This window comes from Macrotis lagotis, chromosome 1, assembly GCF_037893015.1.
Source record: "Macrotis lagotis isolate mMagLag1 chromosome 1, bilby.v1.9.chrom.fasta, whole genome shotgun sequence".
Lineage (NCBI taxonomy): Eukaryota > Metazoa > Chordata > Mammalia > Peramelemorphia > Peramelidae > Macrotis > Macrotis lagotis.
In genome coordinates, this window is record NC_133658.1 from 343,206,200 (window position 1) to 343,232,850 (window position 26,651).

Consider the following 26,651-nt stretch of genomic DNA (forward strand, 5'->3'; position numbering starts at 1 on the left):
AATAATAATAAAAAATAAATAATAATAATAATAACTAACATGTCTATAGTACCTCCAAGTCTGCAAAGTATTATATGTATGTTCTCATCTGGTTCTCACCACAAACCTATGATATCCTCATTTTACAGATGAGGAAACTAAGACTGAGAGGATTGAGTATCTTGCCTAGAGTCAAATAGTTAGTGAATGACTGAACTAGGATTTGAACCCATCCTCCTAATTCCAAGTTCATGTTTCAGGGCTGCTTCTCCAAAGATTTAACTATGTGAATAAGCAGGAAAGAGCCTCTAATATCATAAATAAATAAGGAGGAGAAATCCCAGGGGAAAAGAATAAGACTGCAAAAGCAACCGCAAAACCCACAGACTACAAAAACAACCACCAAAAACCAAACCAAACAACCACATCTAGGAGAATGAATACATATGAATTTCCAGAATGACTGAGAGATGAAGGAAGATCTACCTATTCTAAGAGATTTGAAATAAGATAGTTGAAGGAAGATTTCAGGAAAATAAAGATGAGCATTGATGACACAGAAGGATAATGCAAAGTCCCTCTGAGGGCAGACTCTGAGCATAAGGATTAATCAAGGAAGAATAAAATAATTGCACTACAGACCCAAGTATATATTGAATTAGCCAACTATAGAAGAAAAAGGGATCAGAACAGTGGTTGAAGAGGGAAGACAAAGAGGCATATGACTCAGGCATGGAAAAATATTGATGACTTCAAAGTGATGTGGAGAACCTGTATGAACTGAACAGAGTGACATGAGTAGGGCCAGGAGAAAAGGATCTATGATATGAAAATGAACAATTTTGAAGACTAATGAACTGATGAAGTAAAGAGCCAGGAGCACAATTTATATAATAATATAACTAAAAAAAACAACATTGAAAACCTATAGGAACACTAATTAATGAAGACTATAGTCTATAGATTCTTAAAGACCTATGATGAATCCTTCTACCAACCTCCTGACAGTGAGGTGATGGATTCAGGGCTCAGAATGAGAACTAACAATGTGTTTTGCTTGAATATACTTACTTACTTATCACAAAGGCTTTTATTTTTTTCTTTTCCAAAGGGATGGGGAAGTAGTAGGAAGAGAAAATTAGATTTGTTAATTAAAAAAAGGAATATTTTTAAAAGGAACAAGAAGGAATATAGTAACTGGAGGTCTTAGGACACAATAAGTGAAACAGAAGAAAAGTTAAAACAGATTATTACCAGAAAAGGAAATTTGGAATCAAACGTTATGGTTATAGTGGCTGCACCATTTTGGTTGATGTTGAAACCTAAAGGAGGACCATCTTAATGTCTAAGTGGAGTGAAGAGATAGGTCAAGAGATTAAGGAAGCTGAGGAATTTAGGAGGCTAGGGTGTTTGAAGGAACCTATTAGTAAAGTTCCAAACAGAGGGGCCTAGAAAGGAAACCTGGAAATGAGTTACTAATTCCCTGAGAAAGGAGCAAGAGACAGCTGAAAGCCAGAAAATCATAGAAAAGAGATCAGAATGGCTCTTAGCTGCAGCCTGTATTGAGTCTTTTTAGTTATTTGAATTGCAGTTAATCTTTCCACATGATATGTCATAGGTTGGAATAAGAAATTATTAAATGAGAGTTTTTGTTGAGTTTTACAGAAGCCTCAGATGACACAGAAAAAGTTTGGAAACTCAGAAATGTATAAAATATATGTATAGTATTGTATAATATTAATCCAAATTTTACAATAAGTTACTGAATATACCCCATAAAAGAAAAAAAAATCAGACTTCTCTGATAAGAAGGGAGGACCAAAAAGTTTACCAGGATTCTCCAAATTGTGGGATTGCCACATTCCTAATCCCCATGATGTGGAAGGGATAGCTGTCATGTTGTTTATCCACTGGATTTTGAGAAAGAAGAGAATGATGATGACTTGAAGATAGCAAACTAAGTATGGAAAGAGTACTGGATCTAGAGTCAGGAAGATCTGTCTAGCACAGTGGCAGGCACACATAGACAGACAGACAGACAGACAGACAAGATAGACACATACATACTCAATTTCACAGTTTTGTTTCAATACAACAAACATTAAGTACCTGCTATGAGCAGCTCAGTGGTGCCATGGTTATAGCACTGGGTCTGATGAAAATCTGAATTCAAATGATGATGATGATGATGATGATGATGATGATGATGTTGATGTTGTTAGTCCTTCTTGAAGAAGATCACCATGACATCAGGGAGGTGATGCCATGCCTTGCAAGTGAGTTAGATTTAAGTGAAGGGATGCTGTGCTAAGTCACCAGTCTCACTTTCTCCTCTGGAGTCATCTGGGTCCAGGGGCCAGATATGGATCAAGGTAACTGAGATGACCCTGGATGCACTGGGAGACATTGATCTTTTAAAACCCAAGTCACAGTTTGACTAAGACAAGATCCATTCAGACACTCCCTAGTTGTGTGATCTTGAGCAAGTCATATAACTTCTCTTAGCTTCCTCATTGTAAAATAGGAATAACTATAATACCTATCTCCCAAGGTTGTGATGAGGACAAAAATAAAATACTTAGGAAGAACTGTTATTTAAAATTGCCTTTTCTTCTTTTCACATGCAATTCAGTTTCTCAAAAAGTCAGTTTTCCCCTCCCAGGGAGCCATGCAGGGACTGTCTTTGCTCTCCCTGGACCACAAGAAGGCCAAATGATACAATGAAGGGACTGGGTGAAGTTTTATTTATGGTACAGAGATCTGCCTTTTGCCCTCTTACCCTTTCCCCCAGAGGCTGATGATTTACTGGGGGCCATTTGAACAGGGGCAGCTGAGGACTGTTCTGTTCTTCTCTGATTTGAAGGGTGCAGGAGACAGTGCAGAGACGAAAAAACTAGAGATGATCAAAGAACAGATTGTGGAGGAGAGAACAAACCAAAGAACTACTAGCTTTGAAAAAAACAGATTTGTTTGTCAGTTTGGGAGGGAGAAGTCAGTTCCTTGCTTAGCTCTGCCTTCAATTCCACTATTCAGGAACCAAGGGCAGGGTATTCCAACCCTCTTCTCTGTTTCTCCTTGCTTATAACTCTCCTGACTCATAGTTGAGGTTCCAGATATGCAGCCCCTTTCCTTGAATTTCAAATGAATTGTAGAGGAGCTATGTGCTTTGTAACTGTTCTAGTATTCCAAAAAGAAAAACATAGGTCCAGGGAATGGTAGGGAGAAGTTTCTCAGAAACTCTTGGGCAAAGTCTCCCCACATGGGAAACCTATCTCTTGACCTATCTCTTCACTTCTCTTAGCCATTAAGATGGTCCTCCTTTAGGTTTCAACATCTAGTAAACCTGGTGGTGAGTGAATTGTTCATAGTCCATGATTGTATCAATGGTGTTTGATAATAGAATCAGAGAACCTAGGACTAGAAGGAGACCTCAGAGATCATCTAATTCAACTCTTGAATTTTACAGATGAAGAAACTGAGAGCCAGACCAATAAAAAGACTTAGCCAAGGTTATTATTGGCAATATCAGAGTGGTATTTGAACCTAGGTTCTCTGACTTTGGGGTCGGGGTGCTCTTCATGGTACCACAATATATCAATGAATTAAGTGAGAAAATGAAAATATTTTGAGAAAATGGTTGACTACAAGGGGAAATTTAGAAGTGTAATAGGTTATAGATTTTTTCCTATTTTCTGAACAATTCTGAATCATATTACACCACCCCTTAGTATAAAAGTCAGCCCCCTGTCAACATAAGTTTTAACTCCTCAGTTTTTTGAGCTACTTGGTTTGCTAGATTGGAGATGATGAATGAGAGCCACTGGCTGGTAGGTGGCTTAGGTTGAGCACTACCTGGTGGACAGAACAAGTATTATAATTCAGTGCTAAATAATTAATAAAGTATGGAGGCTTAAGAAAGACAGTACAAGAGTGGATGATTAGCTGTTCTTACAGGACCCTAAGGTGCTACAACTCACATCTGTGTCACAGGTAATATGGATGGATAGAATAAACCTCAAATTAGTGAGGCAGTGGAGGGAGGGCATCAAGTGACACTGGGGAACAAGGAATAAGCCAATTTCTCTTCCTAGATGGAGTGCTAAGAATTATGAGTGAAAGAACAACATTTAACTGAAGAGAGTGACCAGGTATTCTCTGTTTTCAGGAAGACCCAGGTTTCACTAAGCAACGAAAGGTAGATGATTGTGACAAACAAAGCATTGTATAAATCCAAATTCATTCCCCAAAGGGGAACTTATATACACGTAGTATATGTGTGATAATTTGTTTGCAAGTTTGTGTGTGTCTCCACAAGCACATGTATGTCTGAATATATAAATCATGGACATGTCTATTTGTGTTTGTCTAGTTGTATGAACACAAGCTTGACTGTATGTTTATATGTATTATCAACATCTGTCTGTGGGTACCCCTATCCATATATGCATGTATGTATATATGCATCTCTGGACTTGTCAGTCTCTCCCAGAGAAAGCCATCTTATAACTACAGATTAAACCTCTCATGACACTAAGCTGTCCTGTAATTTATTCCAACAGTCACAAGAAGAGAGAAAGTGAGAGAGAGAGAGAGAGAGAGAGAGAGAGAGATCTCAACTGCTAGAGATTGAAGATAATGTGGCCCTTTCCTATTAATCTTTTTTTTTTAGGTTTTTGCAAGGCAAATGGGGTTAAGTGGCTTGCCCAAGGCCACACAGCTAGGTAATTATTAAGTGTCTGAGACCGGATTTGAACCCAGGTACTCCTGATTCCAAGGCTGGTGCTTTATCCACTACGCCACCTAGCCGCCCCACTATTAATCTTTTGAATATTCAACTATATACCTTGAGTAGTTGGATTTTCCTCAACTCTTTCAATGATCTTCTAAGAAATTCCCAAAATATAAATTAATTTTCACAGAATCCTGGATACTGAAATTAGAAGATGTCAGATCAGTCAGGATAGTGATTATCACCACCATTTCCCAAGTAAGGCAACTGAGGCATAGAAAGGGGAAAGAACTTGCTAATATCACTCTAATTTTTCTTTTTAAGTAATCCAATTGATGTTAATTATCTGATCAAACTTTTGAATGATACTTATAAGGCAGGTGAGAAGCTAACAGTGGCATACTTAGGTATAAGTATCTAAGGGTTTTTTGTACATAAGTGAGTCTTCTATATCAGAGAGAACTATGGTTCAGAAATTTCTGTATATCTCTACTTGCTATGATTTTTGTCCTTTACAGTACCATCTCTTTAGATCTTCTCCTCCATGAAGTCTTCTTTGATCTACCCAGCTAGAGTCAGTCTTGACCCTAGAAATTGTTCCTAGGCATTTTATCTGGATTGATCCTTTACCCTTATCACCCTAAGCCTGTGACCACATTTGGAGTTTTATTGTCTAAGAAACTGAAATGGTTTGCTATTTCCTTCTCCAGTCTATTTTACAGAGGAATAACTTGAGGTAACTAGGTTTAAGTGACTTGCCCAGAGTCACACAGCTAGTAAGTGTCTCATACTGGATTTCAACTTCAGATCTTCCAGAGTCCAGATCCAGAGAACCACTTAGCTGTACATGACATTCAGTTGCATCTTACACTTCGTGACCCTGTGAACTATAACATGCTAATACTTGTCCATGGGGTTTCCTTGGCAAAGACACTGGAGTGGTTTGCCATTTCCTTCTCCAGATCATTTTATAGATGAAGAACTGAGACAAAAAGAGTTAATTGACATAACTTGCCCAGGGATACACAACTAGTAAGTGTCTGAGTCTGGATTTGAACTCAGATTTTCCTGACTTCAGGCCCAACACTCTATTCATTGTGCTTCTTAACTGATTCTAGTAGGTGTTTAATAAGTGTTTGTTGAATTGAAACAAAACTCTCTGTGTGCCTGCCATTGTGTCTGGATACTGTGATTTCATTGGTATAGGGTATTCCTACTATGGAAATGCCTTCCACCAATGCAAAGCAATAGCCCTTTTTTATAGCTTGTCATCTTTGAGCATTTCTTGGTGCAATAAGAAATTAAATAACTTATCCAAAGTCACTTTATAAAATGTTGTTAAATAAAACTTGAATCCAGGTCTTCCTGGCTTGAAGGCTGGTCCTGAAATCACTGTGGCAGTCTCCATGTACACACATAATGCATTCCTACCATATATACATACATATGGATTCCACTCCTGTTTCAATGGGTGATTGGCTTATCCTGCAATTTGAGAGCATGACAGAACATTCTTCCCAGGAGCTGTTGTTTTTCAGTGGTCCAGCTCTATATCACCTTCAAAAGATCAGTGAACTCACTGCTGTAGGAGCTCTCCTCCTACTTACATAATGGTCCCTCTCCTCCTTAGGAGACAGTTTCCAAGGTCCTTGTGACAGAGCAAATCTGTTCTCTGGACCATTCCCCGTCCATCCTTGGAGACTTCCTAAATTGGTAAGAACTTTGAGAACCTGTGGTCATTTCTGTCTGTACCATGGGTAGGCAAAGAAGTAGTGAGAAGTTTCACAAAGAAATTACTTAAAGGCTTAAGAAAAGTGAAGGGATAGACTTGGTCCAAGGTCAGTCACACAGACTTGAGATGAGGAATTCAACCCAGGCTTTACATATCTTGCAATTAGTTTAGCTTTGTGATGATTCCATTATATAGTCAGAGCCTGAGGTGGGAGGGGGCAAAGTGTGGAGAGAAGTTGATCTTTGGATCTCTTCCATAGCCCAGGAGAAGGTCAGACTGTGGAAATGCAAGGATTCTCTGGAAGGGCAACCTGGGAATCAAGTGATCACTATCCTTAGGCTGAGACTATTGGGTTGGGCTTAGCAAAGCACATTAGAGGTCAGGGTCTTGGAATTCCAAACAGATCAAAGTCATTCTGTATTACATAGGCCTCCATGAGATAATCAAAGCAGGAAGCAAAACCAGGTCTGTTTAAGAGCTATCTGTCCTAGAGCTTGTTGGAGTAAGGAAAGACAGGGAAAGGATAGGACCATGTTTTCTCTTCACTCTTTAACCACAGGAAAGATCCCAATCTTACTGGTTTTGCATGGATGGATAGAAGGTATTTAACCTGACTATCCAGAAACATCCAAGACTCTCCATGGATCTCACTGTATCTGTCCCTCTCTATGCTTGTCCCTCCCTTTATCTCTCTGCATCCCATGTGGTTGACTCTCTTGATTTTCATAGGGAGCTCAGGCTAGATGCCTAAATCCAGTTGAGATGTGGCACCAGGGCTGATCGAGGCATTCAGGACCCTGGATCTCTCCTTTCTTCTACTGGAGGAAGGGATGGGCTGTTGATCTCTGTCTACTCTCCTGTTCAATCTTGGGAACAGCCTGTGGTCTCTAAAGAGGAACTATGACTCACTGCACAGGGGAAAAGTATGGGGGACAATGGCTCCAGGATCAGGGGAGGAAAGCCTGGTTAGACTGGCTCTGGATTGGGGAAGGGGATAGTTCTAGAAAGTGGTAGGGGAGGGGAGGCTAGGTGGTGCAATGGATAAAGCACTGGCCTTGGAGTCAGAAGTACCTGAGTTCAAATCTGACCTCAGACACTTAATAATTACCTAGCTGTGTGTCCTTGGGCAAGCCACTTAACCCCGTTTGCCTTGCAAAAACCTAAAAAATAAAAAAAATAGAAAGTGGTGGGGGCAGCTAGGTGGTGCAGTGAATAGAACACCAGCCCTGGAGTCAGAAGTACCTGAGTTCAAATCTGACCTCAGACACTTAATAATTACCTAGCTGTGTGGCCTTGGGCAAGCCACTTAACCCCATTTGCCTTGCAAAAACTAAAAAAAAAGTGGTAGAACACAGATTGGGAGTGGAAAGGAGTATTGCCTCCTTCTGAGAGGGGAGCAGATAGCCTTGACCCACAGAGAGGAGTCTTTGCACCAGGGGGAAAAAAAGAGCTGAACTGATCAGGAAAAGCTAAAGAAACTATTCACTTCCTGCCCTTCCCTATCAGGGGAATGTTTCTAAGGGACATGAGGACTGGGGCACTGCTGGAACCCTTCCTTAGGGTGTGTAAGCCAGGCCACCAGAAGGACAACTCCTCTGACTTATTCTTGGTGAGGCTTTTCTTGTTAATTGTCCTCTGCCTTCTTCCATAGTTGACTGACAGTATCTGAATTGCTGATTGTTCTTGGGTATCTGGTCAAGAGAATTCAGAATAGGTGGGGTAACTGTCACTTCACTAGGACTCTCCCGGCCACCCCTTATTGTAGTCACTCTTTTCACAAAGTCATAATATATAACTTCTTTTTGGTCTTTGTTAAGAATGACTTAACAGATAACCTCCTAAGAACTGCTTGTAGATTGATTCATTGACTAATTATAAGGCAAAATGAGGATGGGGCACCTCTTAAAAATGGAGACAAATTGCCTCATTTTTCTCATAACCTCTTTTTTTGGGAAGATCTGGTAGGGGTTATATTCCTGGGTGAAGAAGGAAGAGGCAGGTGAGTTATCTCTTCAGGCTCCTCCTTAATTAGCCATGGTGCTCTGAGGCACTCAAGTCCACTTGTCACTCACTCACCCAGAATAGGCTTCTCCTCCTTCCTGGATTCAAAGACACCTGTCCTCCACTCATGGGATCATATTCCCAAGTGTTTACCCCATATATGGTATCCATATCCAATGTGCCCATCTTCTTTAGTACCCATACCCCAAGATACTCACCTTTCATAGTAGATAGACATCATTATGCTCATCATCCATAGTGACCATCCCCAGTTGAGGCAGCATGCCCATACTTTAAGGTAACTACACACCCCTAAGGTATATACTTTTATGGTGCCTATACTTTAAGGTGTCTGCCTTCCAGAAGTCTAACCAAAAGTAATTAACCTCTGAAGTGCCTACACTCCTAGATCCCTTCATAGGGATCACATCCCAAGGTATGCATCATCCAGGCTGTTTATAGCATGAGGTTACCACTCTTAGGTGCCTCCTCTACATGGTGTTTGCACCTTTGCCTGCCCTTCATGCTATGAGTACCTGGGTAGGAGAGAAGAGGTTCTTAAGATCCATCCTGGCTTTTTTATTGAGAGAGAAAATAGAGGAAGAAGGGAACAGAGAGGGCTGTGGGGTCAGGCAAAAGCAGGGTTAGACCAGTGACCCCATACACCAGTGGAGCTGAGACCCTGGTAGCCAGGTGGTTTTTCAGATAAGCAGGATGAACTCTAACTCCCTTCTTATGCCAGTCCCGGGCACAGGTTGCCCCCTGGTGGTGATGGGAGAAAAGATACCTCTTGTTGTTGGACCCAGGATGGGGAAACTTGAGAAGCTGGCTTGGGGGGGCAGAGCATGGAAACATCAATTTCTTCCAGGGATACACTCATGTCTCCATCCAGAAAGCCCAGTTCCCCACCCCTGGGAGCTAGTTCGTTGGAAATAGCACTGGAGTGGGAATCGGGTGACCTGGGTCTGTTTTCCACTTCTGCCACCGACTGTCTTTGAGATAGGAAAGTCTCTTCTTCAGCCTGGTCCTCGGTTTCCTCCTCTGTAAAATGGACATAATTATCCTAACTCACAGGACTTTTGTGAGACTCTGATGGGACAATAGATGTAGATGCTTAAAAGAGGGACAAGGATGAAGGATTCTTATTACATGATGGCCCATTATAGGAACCAGGGAGCATCTTTTTTGGAGGGAGGGAAGGGAGGGAAGTTCAGCAGTCTTGAGAAGGGATATATACAAATCAATTTACCCACCTAAATTTTTTCTCTAATATAAGGTAGGAAAGCCACAAAATAACAGAGTTGGAAGGGACTTTTAGAATACAGAGTATTAGAACATAGAATTTTTAGAGTTAGAAATGACCTTAAAATTCAGAATTTTAAAAAATACAGACCAAAAGATGCCAGAGCTGGAAAGAACCTTAGAACATAAAAATGTTAGACAATAGATTGAATAATTTTAGAGCTGGAGATACACATAATGTTAGAAATCAGAATCAGAGTCAATCAGAACTAAAAAGAGCCTTAGCAAATTTTTAGCTCTCAAAAGGAAGAGAAAACAACCCCAGAGAGAAGAGACTTACCCAAGATCACACAGTTCTTCAGTGGCAGAGTGAGTTCATGAGATCCAGGTTCCAGGCTAGAAAAAGAGGGAGCAGAGTTGTTCTTTTGGGGAACCCTGCTCTGTTGGTCATTCCCCAATAGGGATAGGGGAAGGAACAGCAGGCTCCCCCAACCCTGGACATTTCACCCCTTAGCCTAACTTCTTTTGACTGGTACTGGGTGAGTAGCCTAGGGTCAAGTGTCCCACTGGTATGGAGAAGGAAAAGGAGACTGTAAGGGAAAAAGGAATATAGACCAGAAGACTGGATTAAAAGGAGCAGAGTCCACAAGTTCTGAAACAGTGGTGCCTCCTCCCACTATTGAATTCCTCCTGAGCTAGTCTTAGGATTTTCACTTGGGCTAGATATTATGAACTCATGAAGGGGATACTCATGGCAATGGAGAGGAAACCCAGGTCCCCACCAGTTCTGGGGCCTCTGGCATAAGATGGGTGCCCGCTGCTGTGCTTCTTCATCCTCCCTGTCCACAGGCTCTGCCTTGGGTTCTGGCTTGAGTCGGGTCAACAGGACCAAGAGCATGCAAGTACTCAGCAGGATTGCTGCAACAGCACAGAGAGCACTGCCCGCCAGACGACAAGTGCCTAAAGCCTTGTTGTACTGAGCTGCTCGCTGGTCCAGAACCAGAAACTCTCCTGCTCCGATGCCCTCCAACTTAGGTGGCACAGCATAGCCCGTGGTCAGGGCAGCAGCTCCCAGGAGCAGCAAGAGGAGAGACAAGGACACAACTCCCTGTGAAGAGGAAGACAGGTGATGGGGGTACCTAGAGCAGTCAGTAAATATGGGTTGCTTTGATTTTGTAAGTGATTTTTAAAAGGACTTTTGTAATCAGGCAGTGTTCCCACCTCCCAGCCATTTGACAGTGAGGAAACTGAACCCCAATGAGTATAAGTGACTTCCTAAGATCATATAAGTAGTAGACTTGAACTGAGACTTGAACTCAGGTCCTCTGACTTCACTCAATCAAATCCAATGGTGTGAAATTCCTTTATATCATACTACCTTGATCCATTTTTGGGGGGGAGGGTGGTATAGGGTGGGCTATTACAAATAAAGCTATGGTGCATATTGTGTAGATCAGTCTTTTATTCCTTCCAATAGTACCCATATAAACTATACAGTTATATAAAAACCAAGTGGGTGAAAAATGATTATCATTCAGATTATGACATTCCATTTGATGGACAGATTGTGGAAGTAATCTGATGTCATGTATATCTTGACCAGATGAATTTTGGAATATAAGCTCAGAAAATTCACAGCCACAAGAGCTGACCCAAAGAGCAATGGAAAATCCACAGTGGGTGTGATTAGACATATTACCAACATGCATAATGATGAAATAGGTATCATCAGCCTCATGAATCATTGGAAAAAGAGATGGACAGTTCATGTACCAAGACTGAGATATAACATAGAGATAATCTGAATACTATGGTATTAATTGAACCAGGGAAGACTTGTAGCATATTGGATAGATTCTCTAGGGGTAATTTACAGAAGAACATGGACAAGTTTTATGTGGGATGAGAAAGTATGGATGAACTTCAATCAGTATGAATGGATACAGTACCCACATTGATAAGATACACTGGACTATTAGAGTATAATTTCCTTAAGCATAGTAGTATCTTCAAGTCAGAGTATGATCAGTTTTGTTGCTCTTGTGAATGTATTACTAGATTGTTTTCCAAAAAGATTCACTAATTCATAGCTCCACTAGCAATTGTAATAACACACCTGTTTGCCCATAGTGCACAGCATTTATATCAATTTTGCCATTTTTAGATAGCTTAAGGTGGTAGATGGTGAGAGTCATTTTAGAAACTTCTTGATCACTATAGGCTACTGTGACTTCTTCCCCTCTGGATTTCTTAAATTCTGATTATTCGAACTCTGGGCTAAGGCAGAAAGAACAGTAATTTGGAGGATGAGACAGAGAAGACTTACCTTCCAGAAGGAGGAGGACCAGTCACAAGTATCTTGGTTATTTGGAGTGGGGTCCTCCACCTCCTCAGGGTGTGCTGCACCTCCACAGTCCTCATAGAACTGGTGCAGGTAGGAACGGACCCCATTCCACTTGCCATGGTCCTCATGGGGGCCATGGCCGCAAGCACACGGCCTTTCTCGAGCGGGCATCATGTTTCTGTCTGAGAGTGGGAGGAAACATTAGGGCTTATAAGCTCCTCAAAGTCCTCTGAGCTCAATCAGTCCCCTGGGTCAGACTTCTCCCAACTTAAAGAGTATGAAGCTGGGTTCATGTCTCTCTTCCTCTATAATCTTTATCTTATTATTCTTTTCTAGTGTAGTAGCAAGTTAGAAGACTTGAGTTTGAATTTCACTTGATTCTTCTAAGCTATTTGAATTTAGGCAAATCTTTTCACCTCTGTGGGCCTCAGTTTGCTTATCTATAAAACTAGGAAATGTAAAAGGAAGGGATCTTGCAGCTCTGACATTCTATACTTTATGTTTAAAAGGTGTTTCTTGCTCTAAATTTTATGATATTCTAGTCCTTCAACATTGTTACTGGGGAAAATCCAACAGATGACCAAGGCATTCTTGCCAGGGAAAATGCTTTTTCTTCTTTCCATTTTCCTTAATGAGTCTTTTCTGCACCATAGTCATACTGGCTTTCTTACCCTTTTCCTTCTTCCTTACCCCTTCTTATCCTTACCCAATACAATACTCTGTGGAGGGAGGGTGGGAGGTGGGGATGAGGGTGGGAGGTGACAGTGCTGGAGTCCATGGCACTGCTTCACCAGTTCCAGGTAGTTTCTAGAAATGGTACCTCCCCTTACTCTCTGGGCCTGCCACAGGCTGGGCAAACTCAAACAGGGTTCTTCATCATCCTCTTGCATTCTGACTGGGTTTCCTCTTCACAATCCTTTGGGTTTCTGGATCCTAAGGGTCCCTTTGAGTAATTTATAAATCTTCTCTAGCAGACTGGTAAACTTTTTTTTTTAGATTTTTCAAGGCAATGGGTTTAAGTGGCTTGCCCAAGGCCACACGGCTAGGTAATTATTAAGTGTCTAAGGTCGGATTTGAACCCAGGTACTCCTGACTCCAGGGCCGGTGCTCTATCCACTGCACCATCTAGCAGCCCCACTGGTAAACTTCTTGAGGGCCATGTTCATATTATTTTTTATTTTTCATCCCAAGAAAGAGTGGAGAAGAATCAATTTAGGAGTGAGGAAGATCTATTCCTGACATGTATAGTGTGATCCTCAGCAAGTCACTTAATCTCTCAATGCCCTAGGCAACTCTCTAAGACTTACATAGGTATGGTGGTGATGATGATGATGTATGTCTTTTGTTCTCAGGGAAGACCATGACAGGGAGATGATGCCATGACAAGTAAGTGAATTGGATTTGAGTGAGAGGGTGCTGTGTTAAATCACCAGCCTCACTCTCTCCTCTGGAGCCATCTAGCTCCAGTGGTCAGATAGGAATCAGGATGACTGGAGATGGCCTGGATTCAAGGCAATCAGAGTTAAATAACTTGCCCAAGGTCACACAGCTAGTAAGTATCAAGTGTTTGAGACTAGATTTGAATTCAGGTCCTCCTGACTCTGAGACTGGAACTCTGTCTACTGTACCACCTAGTTGTTCCATAAGTGGTCTGCATAGATGTAGACCTGGACTGATGGAGAGAGAGGTGCCTCCTTAGAGAATTCCCTATCCCAATAAAATCTCAGCATTAGTCTTTTTTTTTAGGTTTTTTTGCAAGGCAAACGGGCTTAAGTGGCTTGCCCAAGGCCACACAGCTAGGTAATTATTAAGTGTCTGAGACCAGATTTGAACCCAGGTACTCCTGACTCCAGGGCTGGTGCTTTATCCACTATGCCACCTAGCCACCCCAGCATTAGTCTTTATCTCTATGCTTTAAATATATTTTACATGCTTTATAACATATACTTCACAAATATTTATTGAATTAGATTTGTTGACTTGCTAAACCAACCTCATACCCAGCCCATCAAGGTTTTGTCTATGAATAGATTAAGGTATGCCCCAACTGTTCCTCTTTCTATAGTTATTTGACTATCCTAAAGCCTTCTGGAGCCTAAGGTCCTCCTTGAATATTAAATGAATTATAATTATAGAATCTAAAAATTCAAGAAGCCCAGCTTATCAAAGTCAAAGTTGGAAAGGATATTAAAACTGAGAATTTTGAATTAAGTAGGGCCTTGGAGATCATCAGCTTCATTTTACAGAGGAGGAAACTGAGACTCAGAGAGATTTAATGACTTGGAATGAAAGCATCCCAGAACTGGAGGGAGAGCTCAGAAATCATCTAGTCCACCCAAGGATTAAATGGGAAACCTCTCATTTCAGATTTAGGCCCAGAAGTCAGAGGACTTGAGTTAAAATCTAGATTCTGTATATGATCCAGGGTAAGCGATTTAACTTCTCTGGGTATCAATTTCTTCATCTGTAAAATGAAGGGGAGGGGTTAGATTAGATGAACTCCAAACTCTGAAGTCCCTTCCAGCTCTAAATCTGTGATACTCTCTACATTCCTAACAAGTAGATCATCCTGCTCTTGCTGGAATATCTCCAGGAATGGGGAAGTCACTATCTCTCAAGTTGAGGTATTTTGTTGCTGCACAGGTATGGAGGTTTGAAAGTTCTTATTCTGAGAAGCTGCAACCTATCTTCAGGTTATGCTCCCCATTTTTCCTGATGTATCTTCTCAGGCCAGGCAAGAAGAACAAAGTCAGCTTTCTCAGCCCTAGGATAGCCTTTTTAGGCTTAAAACCTTTCCCAAGGTCATGCGGTGTGGAATAGCTAAACAAATTAGAATCTAGATGTTCTCAATTCAATATCAAAATTTCAGAGAGTATGAAGAGTTGACCAGTTAGGGGGTTATTTTATGGGCAGAGAGATGGTCTCAGATCTTAAGTGGCAGTGCAGAGCCTAGGAAGAATGGATGAAGATAGGGAATGTATAGGAGGGGAACAAAGGGGCTGCATAGAGGGTAAGGTGTGAAGAGGGCTTTGAGTTAAGGGTTGGGAAGTATTTCGGGATTCCAAGGCTGGAAACAGGGCTTTATTCCAAGACTTCATTTATAAATGTGGTGGGGGGTGGTGGTAGGGATGATGGGGTTGGGCAGTGACTGAAGAACTAAAAACTGGGAATGGAGGTGTGGTTGGGCCTTGCATTCTTTCTATAAGCAGGACCTACTATCTTCCCATATTTTGGCCCTATACCTCTTTCCTCTAAATGCTGTGCTCTTTCCTTAGGAAGAGGAGGAGGAGGAGGAGGAGGAAGAGGAGGAAGGTGACCTTGGAGGCTCCTCTTCTGTCTCTCTGGCCCCACCTCCCCCCCCCCCCATTCTCCATCTCTGCCGCTGGACTGGGGGGAGGGGGAGGACCAGCCAGTGGAAAGCTTAGGGTGAGAGTTGCCATGGAAACAGTCTCAAGACTGGCCAGAGATGGAGGAGGTGGGGGGAGCTGGCTGCAGTGGGATGGGGGTGGGGTAAGAAGGGAGAAAAAGAAAAATGGGAATGCTTGAGGGGGAAGGGCTGATGGCTACAGGTGAATCAGCAATCCGAGGGGTCCGGGAAGAGAGAGGAAGAGGGAAACCATGGAGGCGATTTAGTAAGGGGATGATGGCTACAGGTTGAGTCAGCTTCTGATGGGGAGGGGAGTGGGGGATTAGGAGGTGGAGAGAAATAAGGATGTTGACTACAGCAGACAACCTGTGAGTCAGCTCTAGGATGGAAGAGGGAGAGAAGGGACGAGGGGAGAGGGGTAGTAAAGGGAAGTAGAGGAAGGATAGAAATAGAGATGTGGTCTCTCTTCATGTTTTGGTCCTTCACATTTTCCTTGCCTCCAGCCCTTGGTCAGAGCTTTCTCCAAGGCGAGGCCCTCCTGGAGAGAGAGATCCTGTCGCGGTTTAGGTTTCTGTTCCCTCCCCCTGCCCCCCCCCTTACAACGAGCTCCAAGGAATGTCTCTTCCGGGCTTCCCACCCTTCTCCCTTTACAGGGAAGTGTATTTGTATTCCTGTGGTATATTCCAGCTGCCCCGTAGACTGCCCGACCCTTTCCTTTAAAGGGGAAACTGAGGCAAAGAAGTGGTGCATAACCCCTATCTGAGGCAACCCCACGGGGATATAATGACTCCCAGTCTAGCACCTCGGGTTTTTTTTTCCAGGGCAGAGTCAAGTCGGGTTAGATCGGGTCCCCTCCTCCCTCTATTGTCCCAGGGTTAGGACCTGGGCACCTCCATGCCTTGATAAGGCATTCTGGACCCCCATACTGCTTACCTAGGCCAGGGGTACTGCCATACTCGACCTCAGAGCACCGTCTGCCTCCCCGGAGCCCCCGGCTGCCTGGCACGGCCTGCCGGGAGAGGAAAGGCAACCCCCGGGCCAAAGGAGCTGGCTCTGGAGCTAGTCCTGTGAAAGAAGCCTTGGGACTGGGGCTGAAGGGGTGTCGGAGCGCGGCGGGCTGCGCTCACCTCGAAGCCCGCAGCCTCCCCTGTGCTGGGTTGAGCTGGCGCTTGCGCAAGAACCACTCTGCGTAGGGAGGGTGGGAGGTGGGGAGGAGGGTGGGGGGTGACAGTGCTGGAGTCCATGGCACTGCTTCACCAGCCCCAGGTAGCTTCTAGAAATGGCACCTCCCGTTACTCTCTGGGGCTGCCACAGGCTGGGCAATGCTGGGTGGGTACTTGGTTTTCTTGGGGAATTTAATCCCCACTTTCTCACTAAGCATCCCCCTCATCTCTTCATGAAGCTCCCTCCCCCGCTTTCCGAGCCCCTATCTTCCCCAATGCGTTTTCCCCCAGCCCCTCGATAAGCTCTCATCATCCTTCGCTGAGTTCTCATCTCTCAATGAACCCACATCAACTAACCGATCCCCCCAGCCCACCCACCGACCCTTCTTCCTAAAATGAGAACCGAACCTCTTCATCGAGTCATCTCCCCTTTTACAGATACCCCATTCTATCAGTAAGACTGTATCCAAATATCTAGAGGTAATATAACCCCCATGGAGCTTTGGAAAGCTCTGAAAAAATGTTAAGACTCTTTTTTTCCCCTTAGATTTTTCCACAAACTGCCCTTACCCCAAGTGTCTAGTCTAAGGGAACTGTTCCCTCTATAAGCCCCCTATTCAGAGTCCCCAGTTCTTATCTGTTATCCCTTTTCTTTTTTTCCTTCCGCTTCCCCAGACCCCTTCCCCACCCCCAGGGATGGGATCAAGTGTCTGGGTTTTGGCTTGAGAGAATCAGAATGCTCAGTCAGCCCTCTGGAGACACAGTAAGAATGGGGTTGAGGAAATTTGTATCCTCTTTAACCAAGCTTCATTCACATACCCTAGGGCATATTCCCCATTGCCCCTTTAGGGAATCCCTGGTAGTTTAGGGCAGGGAAGCCTGAATCTAAAGATTTTTTCTATGAAAGTTAGGCATCTTTTTTTTCTTTCTGGGTAGGGATCCTATCCCAATCACTTTCCTTTCTTCTTTGCCACCTTGGGTCCCTCCTAGATTTGTTATATGGTCTTAGTTAAGTTACACACTCTCCTTACACCTTTGAATGCTACAAGGAGTCCTTTCATTCAGGGCCAGCAAGGGGCCCACCAGAGTTCAATTGTCAGACAAAATCCTCCACCAGTCCATGTGGAGAAGAGGGCTCTATGGGGTAAAGCCAAATCATTTCCTAACTGCAACCTCAGTCTGTTTTACCCCAGGTGCACAAGAAATAAGGCCACACCACCACTACAATAGAAAAAGGCAGAGAGGGTCAGGGACTTTCACAAAGTCACTTAGGAAGCTCTCCTTAGGCTTTGTCCTGACTCCAGGTACAGGTTCATTACCACTGACATGACTTAGCCTATTACTGATCCAGTGTAAGTTGTGATCTTTGCAAGATGGGTCTAACACCCCACCCCCCACCTGTTGGGAAGGTGGCCTGACCTTCTGTTGCTAGGAAACCCAAGAAAAACTGAGCTGAGGCATTGGTTGCTAGGAAACAGCAAAGGATGGGGGTGGGGGTGGCCATTGGTTGCTAGGGAGCTCAGTGAAGCTGGGGAAATTCAGGCAGATGTCCAGCTTAGTAGTCACTTCTCTCATTCCTCTTCTCTCTCTTCTCTACGTCTTTTTTCTTTCTTTTCTTCTTTCCCCTTTTCCTTGCCACTGATGGTAGCTCTAAACAAGTCACATCTCTCTTTTAATCTCATCTACAGAATGACAGCATTGGGCTAAGTAGTCTTTAAAGCCCCCTCCTTGCTTAAGATTCTCTGTTCTTAGGACCCTTCTCACTTAGACATCCTATGTTCTCTAATATCTTTCCTCCTCTCCTGTTCTCTCTTGCTCATCTCTTCTTTTCTTCTCCTTTACTCCAACCTCCTACTTCTCCTTTCCTTTCTATGCCTCTATCCCAACAAAGGATCAAAGTAAGGAGGCTGATTTCTACTGGGAAGGGGTACCCCACCCAGAAATATCCAGTCCCCAGCCTTCTTTTCTTTTCTTTTTTCTTTTTAGATTTTTGCAAGGCAATGGGGTTAAGTGGCTTGCCTAAGGCCACACCGCTAGGTAATTATTAAGTGTCTGAGGCCAGATTTGAACTCAGGTACTCCTGACTCCAGGGCCAGCACTCTATCCACTGTGCCACCTAGCTGCCCCTAGCATTTACTTTTACAAAATTTTGAATTCTGGATTTTTCTCTCTCTCCCTCCCCTCTTCCTAAAATGGTAAGTAATTTGATAAAGGTTATATATGCCCCCCATCCTTCTAACCACCACCTCAGAAGACTGATCCCTTCCCAGTCCACCTAAGACAAGCTTGAAGATTGTGTGTATGTGTGTGTGTGTGTGTGTGTGTGTGTGCACAATCTTTCCTTCTTCCAAGTTCTTCACTTTATTATTCTACTTTCATTTATAATTTGTTTCTAGCCTCAAATGTTCAGTGGTCTTCTCATAGTCACAGCACCTGGACCTGGGTTGGGGTAACAAGTAATTAAAAGTATATATGTATATGTCTTTAGGAGTCAGAATATATAAATTTAAATACCAATATGATATCATGTGCCTTCTGATGAGTCATTTAATTTCTCTGGGTCTCAGTTTCACCTTTGTTTTTTTTTAAATTTTTTTGAGTTTCTTTTTATTCTTCATTCATTTATTCTTCATTCATGTTTTTGCAAGGCAATGGGGTTAAGTGACTTGCCCAAGGTCACACATCTAGGTAACTATTAAATGTCTGAGGTTGAATTTAAACTCAGGTCCTCCTGACTCTAGGGCTGGTGCTCTATCCACTGTGCCACCTAGCTGCCCCCTCCCTTTGTTAAAGAAAAAAAAAGATCTGGATACAATGATTTCCAAGGTTTCCCACTCCTCTTGGATTCCCCTCACTCCACCCCCACCCCATGCTCTGATAATTTATGATTCTATGAATAGTCGCAAGATAGAACCTCCAGGTTCTGCATCTAGAAACATCTGAGAAGTCCATTAGGATCATTTATATCTTTGTAAAGATGTGAAGAATATAATCTTGGTATCCCTAGGTCCATGATGACCTTCGGCCTCCCAAAATTAGCTTTGGGCTTTGGGGAGCAACAGGTTTGATTTGGGTACTTACCCATCATTCTTTAAGGCCTGAATCTGTGTCACAATACTTATGAGTTAGTCAGAGGACCTGGGTTTAAATACCCATTCAATCACTTTCTGTCTGTGAGACCACAGGCAAGAACCCCTCTTTCCCTCCCTGGGATTCAATTTCCTCATCTGTAAAATAAGGGAATTCAACTGAATGATTCCTATAGTTTCCTCCAGCTCTAAATTCTATGATTCTCTGATCTCCCTAGACCAGAGAAGTTCTTGGTTCACCTACCTCTTGGCTCCAGAAATAGTGGCCCATGCCTCCCTATAAGGAAGGTATAGTATTTTTTCTTTTTTCAATGATGTGTGTTATCTAGACATTTAAACCAGAACAGAATTCAACTTCCCAGGTTGTTGTTGTAAACCTTAACAAACCATATGTCAGTTAATTTTTCTAGGACTCAACTCTACAACAAGGCAGTTGTTATTTCCCTGTTTTACAGATTACAGAATCTGAGAATCAGAAGACTTCAGAAAGGACTTGAATGGCCAGAGAGTCCAATCCTTATCTGAAAAGAGGAATCAGAGAGGACAATCCAGACAAAGTGACTTTTCCCATTTGACTAAGAAAGCAAACCTAAATCTGAGCTCAAATCTAGAGCTTACCCTTTATACTAGACTGTTCTTCCTCTCTCCTCTCTGAATTTCCAGATTTTTGGAGCTCTTTGTGCCTGAGGAGTCAAATGATGCTTCCCAAATGTCCCACTTTGAGACCTCTCTTCCAGAAAGTTTTCTTGAACTGCTTTAGACCACAGAGATCTCCCTATTCTGAATGCCTTAGTGGCTATACCATACCTTGTGGAACTTGATTATACATTGTATTTTATTATACATAAGTATTTTTTTCCTCCTCTAGAAGATCTAAAGGTCTGTATTTCCCAATGGACTACTGAGTTCTGGAAAAGCAAGAATCTTACTGACTTACACTTCTTTATATGACCTCCACTGAACTCTTCACCCAGAAGAAATTTAGCAAATAATCTGATTGATAAATCTGGAACTCATTCTTTTTATCCAGGAAAATAAGGTGACATGACTAGATGATCTCTTAGGTTTCTTATTATACAGACATCCCATGACCCTGTCTTTGGATATCTTATATTCGAAGATCCTTTCCAGCTATAACATTCTATGGTTCAAGGTCCCTTCTAATTCAGACATGTTCTATGATCCAAGGCCCCTTCTGGTGATAATATTCTATGTTCTAAGATTCCTCCCTGTTTTGATATTCTATGGTCCAAGGTATCTCCTACCTATGACAATATATGTTTTGAGGTTCCTCTCATCTCTGACATTCTCAGTTATATAATTATGTGTTTTATTCATTGATTACAGGGGTTTCCTTCTTTAAGGTGGGATAGCTTCCCCCTCCCTCCAGTATTGAACAAAAGTTGGGATCCTACCACAGTTTAGCCAGCAGGTGGCACCATGATTCTAGACAGGGTTTCCCCTCCCCCTAACTTCTCAAGTCATTCTAGATGCAGGCAGAATCTGAGGATGCTTAAGCTTGAATGGGCCTTGGAACATAGATTGTCGGAGTTGAAAGGTACACCTTCACTCTGGTTCTATGTCACAGTCATAGGATTATAATAGCTGTAAGAGGTCTTAAAGATAATCTAGTTCAGTTTCTTTACAGAGGAAATTGAGATGCTAAGTCCAAAGTCATACAAGAAGAATAAAACAGTGGAAATAGGATTCAAACTCAGGTTTTTGGGGTCCACATACAGGACTTTTTCTATTACACCTCCTGCTCTCTTTTACCTTTCAGTCCCTACATTTACATTTCATGGGGATCTGCATCTTTAGCTTGATTTTTTCACATCTGAGGTTCTCCTTTGGGAGATACATTGAGGTGCTGGAGTATTTCCAGAGAGGGTGAGTATAATTGTGGAGGAAACTGCTATTTTATCAAATTGGCCAAAGAATTTCGGCATGGGGTTAGCCTGGAGAATAGATTTTTCAGGGAGACATCAAAGCTATTTTCAAGTATTTGAAGGATTGTATGGTGAATCCTCTTGTACTTGGTCCAAGAGGAGAGAAAATGGGTGAGGTTTATAAGATGAAGGGTTGCAGATTTCAGTAGAATATCAGGAAGAGCTTGCCAACATAAGAGCAGTTCCTCAGTGGAACAGTCAGCTTTGGTGAGGAGTGGACCTTCTGTCTCTGGAAGTGTTCAACCAGGTTGAATGATCGTTAATTAGAGCTGATGTAGGGAGGTCTGCTTTAGTTGGGAAATGGACCAGATCACCCCTGAGGTCCCATCCTATTTAAGAATCTAACGATTTGGTAATTGAAGTTTTTGTCTCCTCATAATGGATTTCACATATCATGATAGGGAGGAATTTGGGGAGCAGAAAGCTTTGACTAGAGGCAAGGGTATATTGTTGAGGTCTGGTTTGGTTTTTGTCTCCCCAATTTGTCACCAGGTTTTCAAGGAGAAGGAGACAAATATGATCTTACTTATGTATTCTGGGCAGAAAGAAGTAGGAGAAAGGAGAGAAAGAGAAAGAGAAATAGACACATGGGGTTGGCTCAGGGCACAAATACTTTATTCAATCCTGGTATTGGGCAGCAATATGGGAGTCCAGGGTTTCCAGTCCCTTCCACACAGAGAGGGGGCTGTTCCCATCCTCCTCTCAGCTATGAGACTAGTTCTCCAAGACAACACACAGTGATACCTCTTCACTCATACAACATTAAAAAAAAAAAAAGAAAATGAAAATGAAAGAGCTAGAAAGGAGGCCTGGAATTAGAGCACCACATACAGGGGGGGGGTAGCTGGTAGGTGGGTTGGGATAGGATATCCCTGTAGAGATGCTGGCCTGTGTGGGGAACGGCACAGAAGGAGGCGTGGAGGGACCAGGGGTCCCCATTTGTTCCTGAGAGATCTGTGTATGTGGGTATTTGAACCTATGACAGAGTGGGGCACACTATCAGCAAAGTCCAGGTAGTGATGGGAGATGGGCAGATCGGGGGTGAGGAAAGGCAGTGGACAAGGGGAATAAGTGAGGCTGTGAAGTGCCAGGTAGCTGAGGGAGGCAACCAACAGGAGCCCAGAGTAAGGTAGAAGCAAGGGAGCGTAGTGTAGGGTGGGGGTAGGCTGTCCAACAGAGGACAGACACCATCTGACAGGAACAAATACAGGTGTCATCTAGGCTTTGAAAGACCTGGCCAGCATTTTTATTTGCCCAGGAAAACCATAAGCTAGGAATAGCTCCAGGCACTGCAGTTTAATAACCAGATACTCCAAATGCATAGGAAAAGGCACCTGTCCCCATTTCAAGGATGGGCAAACTGAGGCACAGAGGATCAGTGGCACACATAGAAGACAAAAACTAGGGCTTCTTGTGCTAGTTTACATCACTCTGAATCCAATGCTCTGACCATTCCTGTCACTTCCTTCTGGACCCTCCAAGCCAAAGCTTAACCAGTGACTTGCAGATGACTTCTCTTAGCCCTGGGAACCACTCAGGTCCCTGAGCATGCCCCTGGGAGCTTGCTAAATGATTACTGACTTGGTCACTGACCCCAAGCCCTCTCCATGCCTCTTTCCCCAGCTGAAAGATAACACTGATCAAAGCATTTGGCACTGAGAACTGGGAGTCAGGGAAGAGGTTAGGAGGATTGAAAGAGAGATACCCAAGGGTAAGAAGGCCTGACCCATGGATCCAATCCCTAGTAAAGAGAAAGCAGCAGGGCCCTAACCTCCATGGCTAGGCAGAGGGAGAATCTGCCTGGTTCACTTTTAGTGTTCCCTGTCTGGACACCAGCTGTCTCTCCTCTTCAGGGGATGTGAGTCCTCAGGAAGTATTCATTTTATTTTGGGGGGGGGGGCTTTTCTAGGGGGCCCAGTAGGTTATGTAGTAGGAATATTTACGGTGAGGGCTTTAAACAGTAACTCCTGCTCTCTGATCTGTTTTAACACTCGACTCTCCCTTCAGGGGATGGCTCTCAGAGTAAGCTCCCTCCCAAAGCAAACTCCAGACAAAAGATTCCCCTCAAGGGTTTGAACATTGGAATAGGGTTTGATAGTGCTACCAGGTCCAGTATAGGAGACCTGGCCATTCTAAGTGAGAGCAGGATACCTGCTGAGGTCAGGAGAATCTAGTTCCAGAAGTCTCAGCCTGGTCTAGGTTTTTCTGGGGAGTCTGATGGGCCAAGTCATCCTTAGGCAAGGCCCACAGGTGGAGCTGCTTAGGCAGCACTACCTTGTTAAGAGATGAGGTGCTAGGGCTTTTCAAGGTCATCTAATCCAACCCCATCACTTTACAGATGAAGACTGGGGCCTGGTGCACCTGGGAAAGGGGAGTCTACAGGGGAAATGAAAAACAGGAAGAGAAGGGTTATCATCTCTCAGGGGTGTCTTGTAGGGTATCCCCACACCCCTCTCAGCAAAAGAAAGAAGGAATCCTCCTTAGAAGCAGGGAATTCACGATCCCACCAATGTTTCTCTTAGAAGGCAGAGCTTTGAGGTCATCTAGAGTTGATAGGATGGTTACGGGTTGAGGCTGAGTGTCCTCTGCCTCTATCTTAGTTCATTTGGATTGTCCTGGTGGGGTTGGTGACTGGACAGCGCCCCAGGTTTTCCTCAAAGGTAGCAAGTCCAGGACACGAAGAAAGGAGGAGGCAAAGTCACAACTTCAGCTCTTGGCCACAGAGAGGGAGAGATTTGGAGGGAGACTGCAGGAGGGGACAGGAAGGAGGGAAAGGGAAAGGGGGAGGGAGAACTATGGAGCAACTGAGAACAAGATTGGAGTTGAGGAAGCTGGGTAAGGAGGAGCTAGGCTTCAGGGAGGATCACTAGAGCAGAGGCCAATGCTGCCTCCTTCACAACCCTGAGCCAGGATGGGGAGTGAGTGGAACACATCCCAGCCAGGGAAATTGAGTGAGGTGGGCTTTGTGTCCCCTGATGAGACCTCCCTTTTGGAGAAGAGGGAGGAGTAGATGAGATGAGTATGTGTTTGTGTGTTGTGTATGTGTATTTGTGTAAAGGACATGGAGAAAGGGGATTCTATACAAGGAATAGGATGGAGGGCATATATGGAGAGAATGGGATTAATAAACTATGTGTTCAAGGGATGGAAAGAGAGATTTGTTTGTGGAAGAGATGGAGAGAGGTTCATAAGATCATAGATGTAGAGCTGGAAGAAATCCTAAGAGGCCGACCCCCTCATTTTACAGATGAGGAAACTGAGGCCCCAAAAGGTGAAGGATTTGCCAAGGTCACACAGGTGGTTATTTTAATCTGGAATTTGAACCCAGATCCTCTGACTCTCAATCCAGGGCAGCACTACTGCTGCCTCCCTAAGGGATGGAGAAAAAGGTATCTGTTAAGGAATGGAGAGAGGGATAGGTCTGTATCTGTATAAGGGAGAGATTCATAGCTTGCTAGAATTGGAAGAGACCTTAGGGGTCTATCTAATTCCAATCATGTCATTTTACAGATAAGAAAATTTAGGCAAAGAGAGGTCAAATCACTTGCCCAAGGTCACACAGCCAGTTAGGGGCAGAGCTGGAACTTGAAGAGGGTTCTTCTATCTCCTATCCAGTTCCACTACCCCACGCTTCCACCACAAAGGGGTATGTGTATGAGATGGAGAAAGGAGCATGCCAGTGTGTATGGGATGGAAGGAGAAAGACCCATGTGAATCTGTGTTTCAGGGATGGATAGAGGGGTGTGTCTAGAAAGACAGAGAGAGAGGGGCGTGTCTGGGTGCAAGTCATGGAAAGTGGGGTGTGTCCGTAGGGGATGGGTTGAAGGGTAGGCCGAGTGTGGAGGCATGGCTGAGGGCGTCTGGGGATGGGGTGACAGCGGAAGCCTTTGCCTTTGATGGGGCCGAAGGCCAAAAATACCTGATTCCTGTATGTAAACAGCTGGTTTTTGAGTGCGACCTGATTTGTGGAGTCCGAGTCACCTAGTGAGTGCCCGGCTCAGTAGGTGAAGACCAAGTCCGCGATGCTGGACATGAGCCAGTCCCCGGCGATCATCTCGGTCACCTCGGGGGTGCAGTAGTCCGGGAACTCGAAGTGCGAGCTCCCTGCGGGGGGCAGCTGGTCCGGATCCTTGTCGAGGGCGGCGCAGTCCAGGACGGGGCCTATGGCTCCCGGGAGCTGCCGGGGCAGGAACCCCAGGGGCTCCTTCCCCAGCTCTTCCTCCTCCTCTTCCTCTTCCCTCCCTTCCTCTTCTTCCTCGTGCTCTTCGTCCGAAGGGGCCAGGGAAGAGGGCGCCGGGGAGCTGCCCGGCGGGATGGCGGCCACTCCGCGCTGCGGGGGTCTCGCCGTCTCGGGGGCGCCCCCCGCCTCCTCCGCCCGCGGCTCAGGGCGCGGGCCCCCCGCGCGCTCCCCGGGTCTGCCCCCGGCCCGGCCCGCCGGGACCATCCGCCACAGCTCCCGCCCGGGGGTCTCCAGCAGGCGCACTTCCAGCAGTTCCTCCTCCTCGTCCTCCTCCTCCTCCTCGTCCTCCTCCTCCTCCTCGTCCTCGGCCTCCGCCTCCTCGCCTAGGGCCGGGCCGGCCGCGCGCGGCCCCCCGGCGCCCCCGGCCGCCTTCCTGCGCCCCCCGGCCCCGCGGCCCGGCGGGGCCGGCTTGGCCTTGGCGGGGAGGCGGGGCCGCGCCTTGCCGGGCGCCGCCTTGCCCTTCTTGCGGGGCCGGTACTTGTAGTCCGGGTAGTCGGCCATGTGCTTGAGGCGCAGCCGCTCGGCCTCGCGGACGAACGGGATCTTCTCGGAGTCCTGCAGCAGCTGCCAGCGGCGGCCCAGCCGCTTGGAGATCTCGGCGTTGTGCATGTCGGGCCACTGGTCCATGATCTTCCGCCGCTCGTGCTGCGACCACACCATGAAGGCGTTCATGGGCCGCTTGATGTGGCCGCTGGGGGTCTTGCACCAGCCCGGCTCTGCGGGGGGCTCCCGCCGCAGCCGCGCCCTCTCGCCCGCGGCCGGCGGCTGGCAGCCTTCCCGCCGGGCCTCGCCGGCGCGGCCTCTCTTCTGCTGCACCAT

The 26,651-nt window shown here is 44.7% G+C and overlaps 2 protein-coding genes across 3 annotated transcripts; both read right to left on the reverse strand.

Moving 5' to 3' along the window:
- Positions 1-8,957: 8,957 nt before the first annotated feature.
- Positions 8,958-16,515, reverse strand: NRSN2 (neurensin 2). Of its 2 annotated transcripts, none has more exons than XM_074228803.1 (5): positions 16,328-16,515; positions 12,010-12,209; positions 10,466-10,791; positions 10,024-10,079; positions 8,958-9,482 (listed from the first exon to the last, which is right to left on the reverse strand). In XM_074228803.1, the coding sequence occupies exons 2-5, from the start codon at positions 12,199-12,201 to the stop codon at positions 9,175-9,177; spliced, it is 882 nt and encodes a 293-aa protein (XP_074084904.1). In that variant the 5' UTR covers positions 12,202-12,209; positions 16,328-16,515; the 3' UTR covers positions 8,958-9,174. The 2 variants fall into 2 exon arrangements, with proteins under 2 accessions (XP_074084904.1, XP_074084912.1); XM_074228811.1 differs by lacking the exon at positions 16,328-16,515 and adding an exon at positions 15,270-15,429.
- A 5,680-nt stretch (positions 16,516-22,195) lies between these two features.
- SOX12 (SRY-box transcription factor 12) lies at positions 22,196-26,651 on the reverse strand. The gene has a single exon (XM_074228826.1). The coding sequence runs from the start codon at positions 26,649-26,651 to the stop codon at positions 25,590-25,592; it is 1,062 nt and encodes a 353-aa protein (XP_074084927.1). The 3' UTR covers positions 22,196-25,589.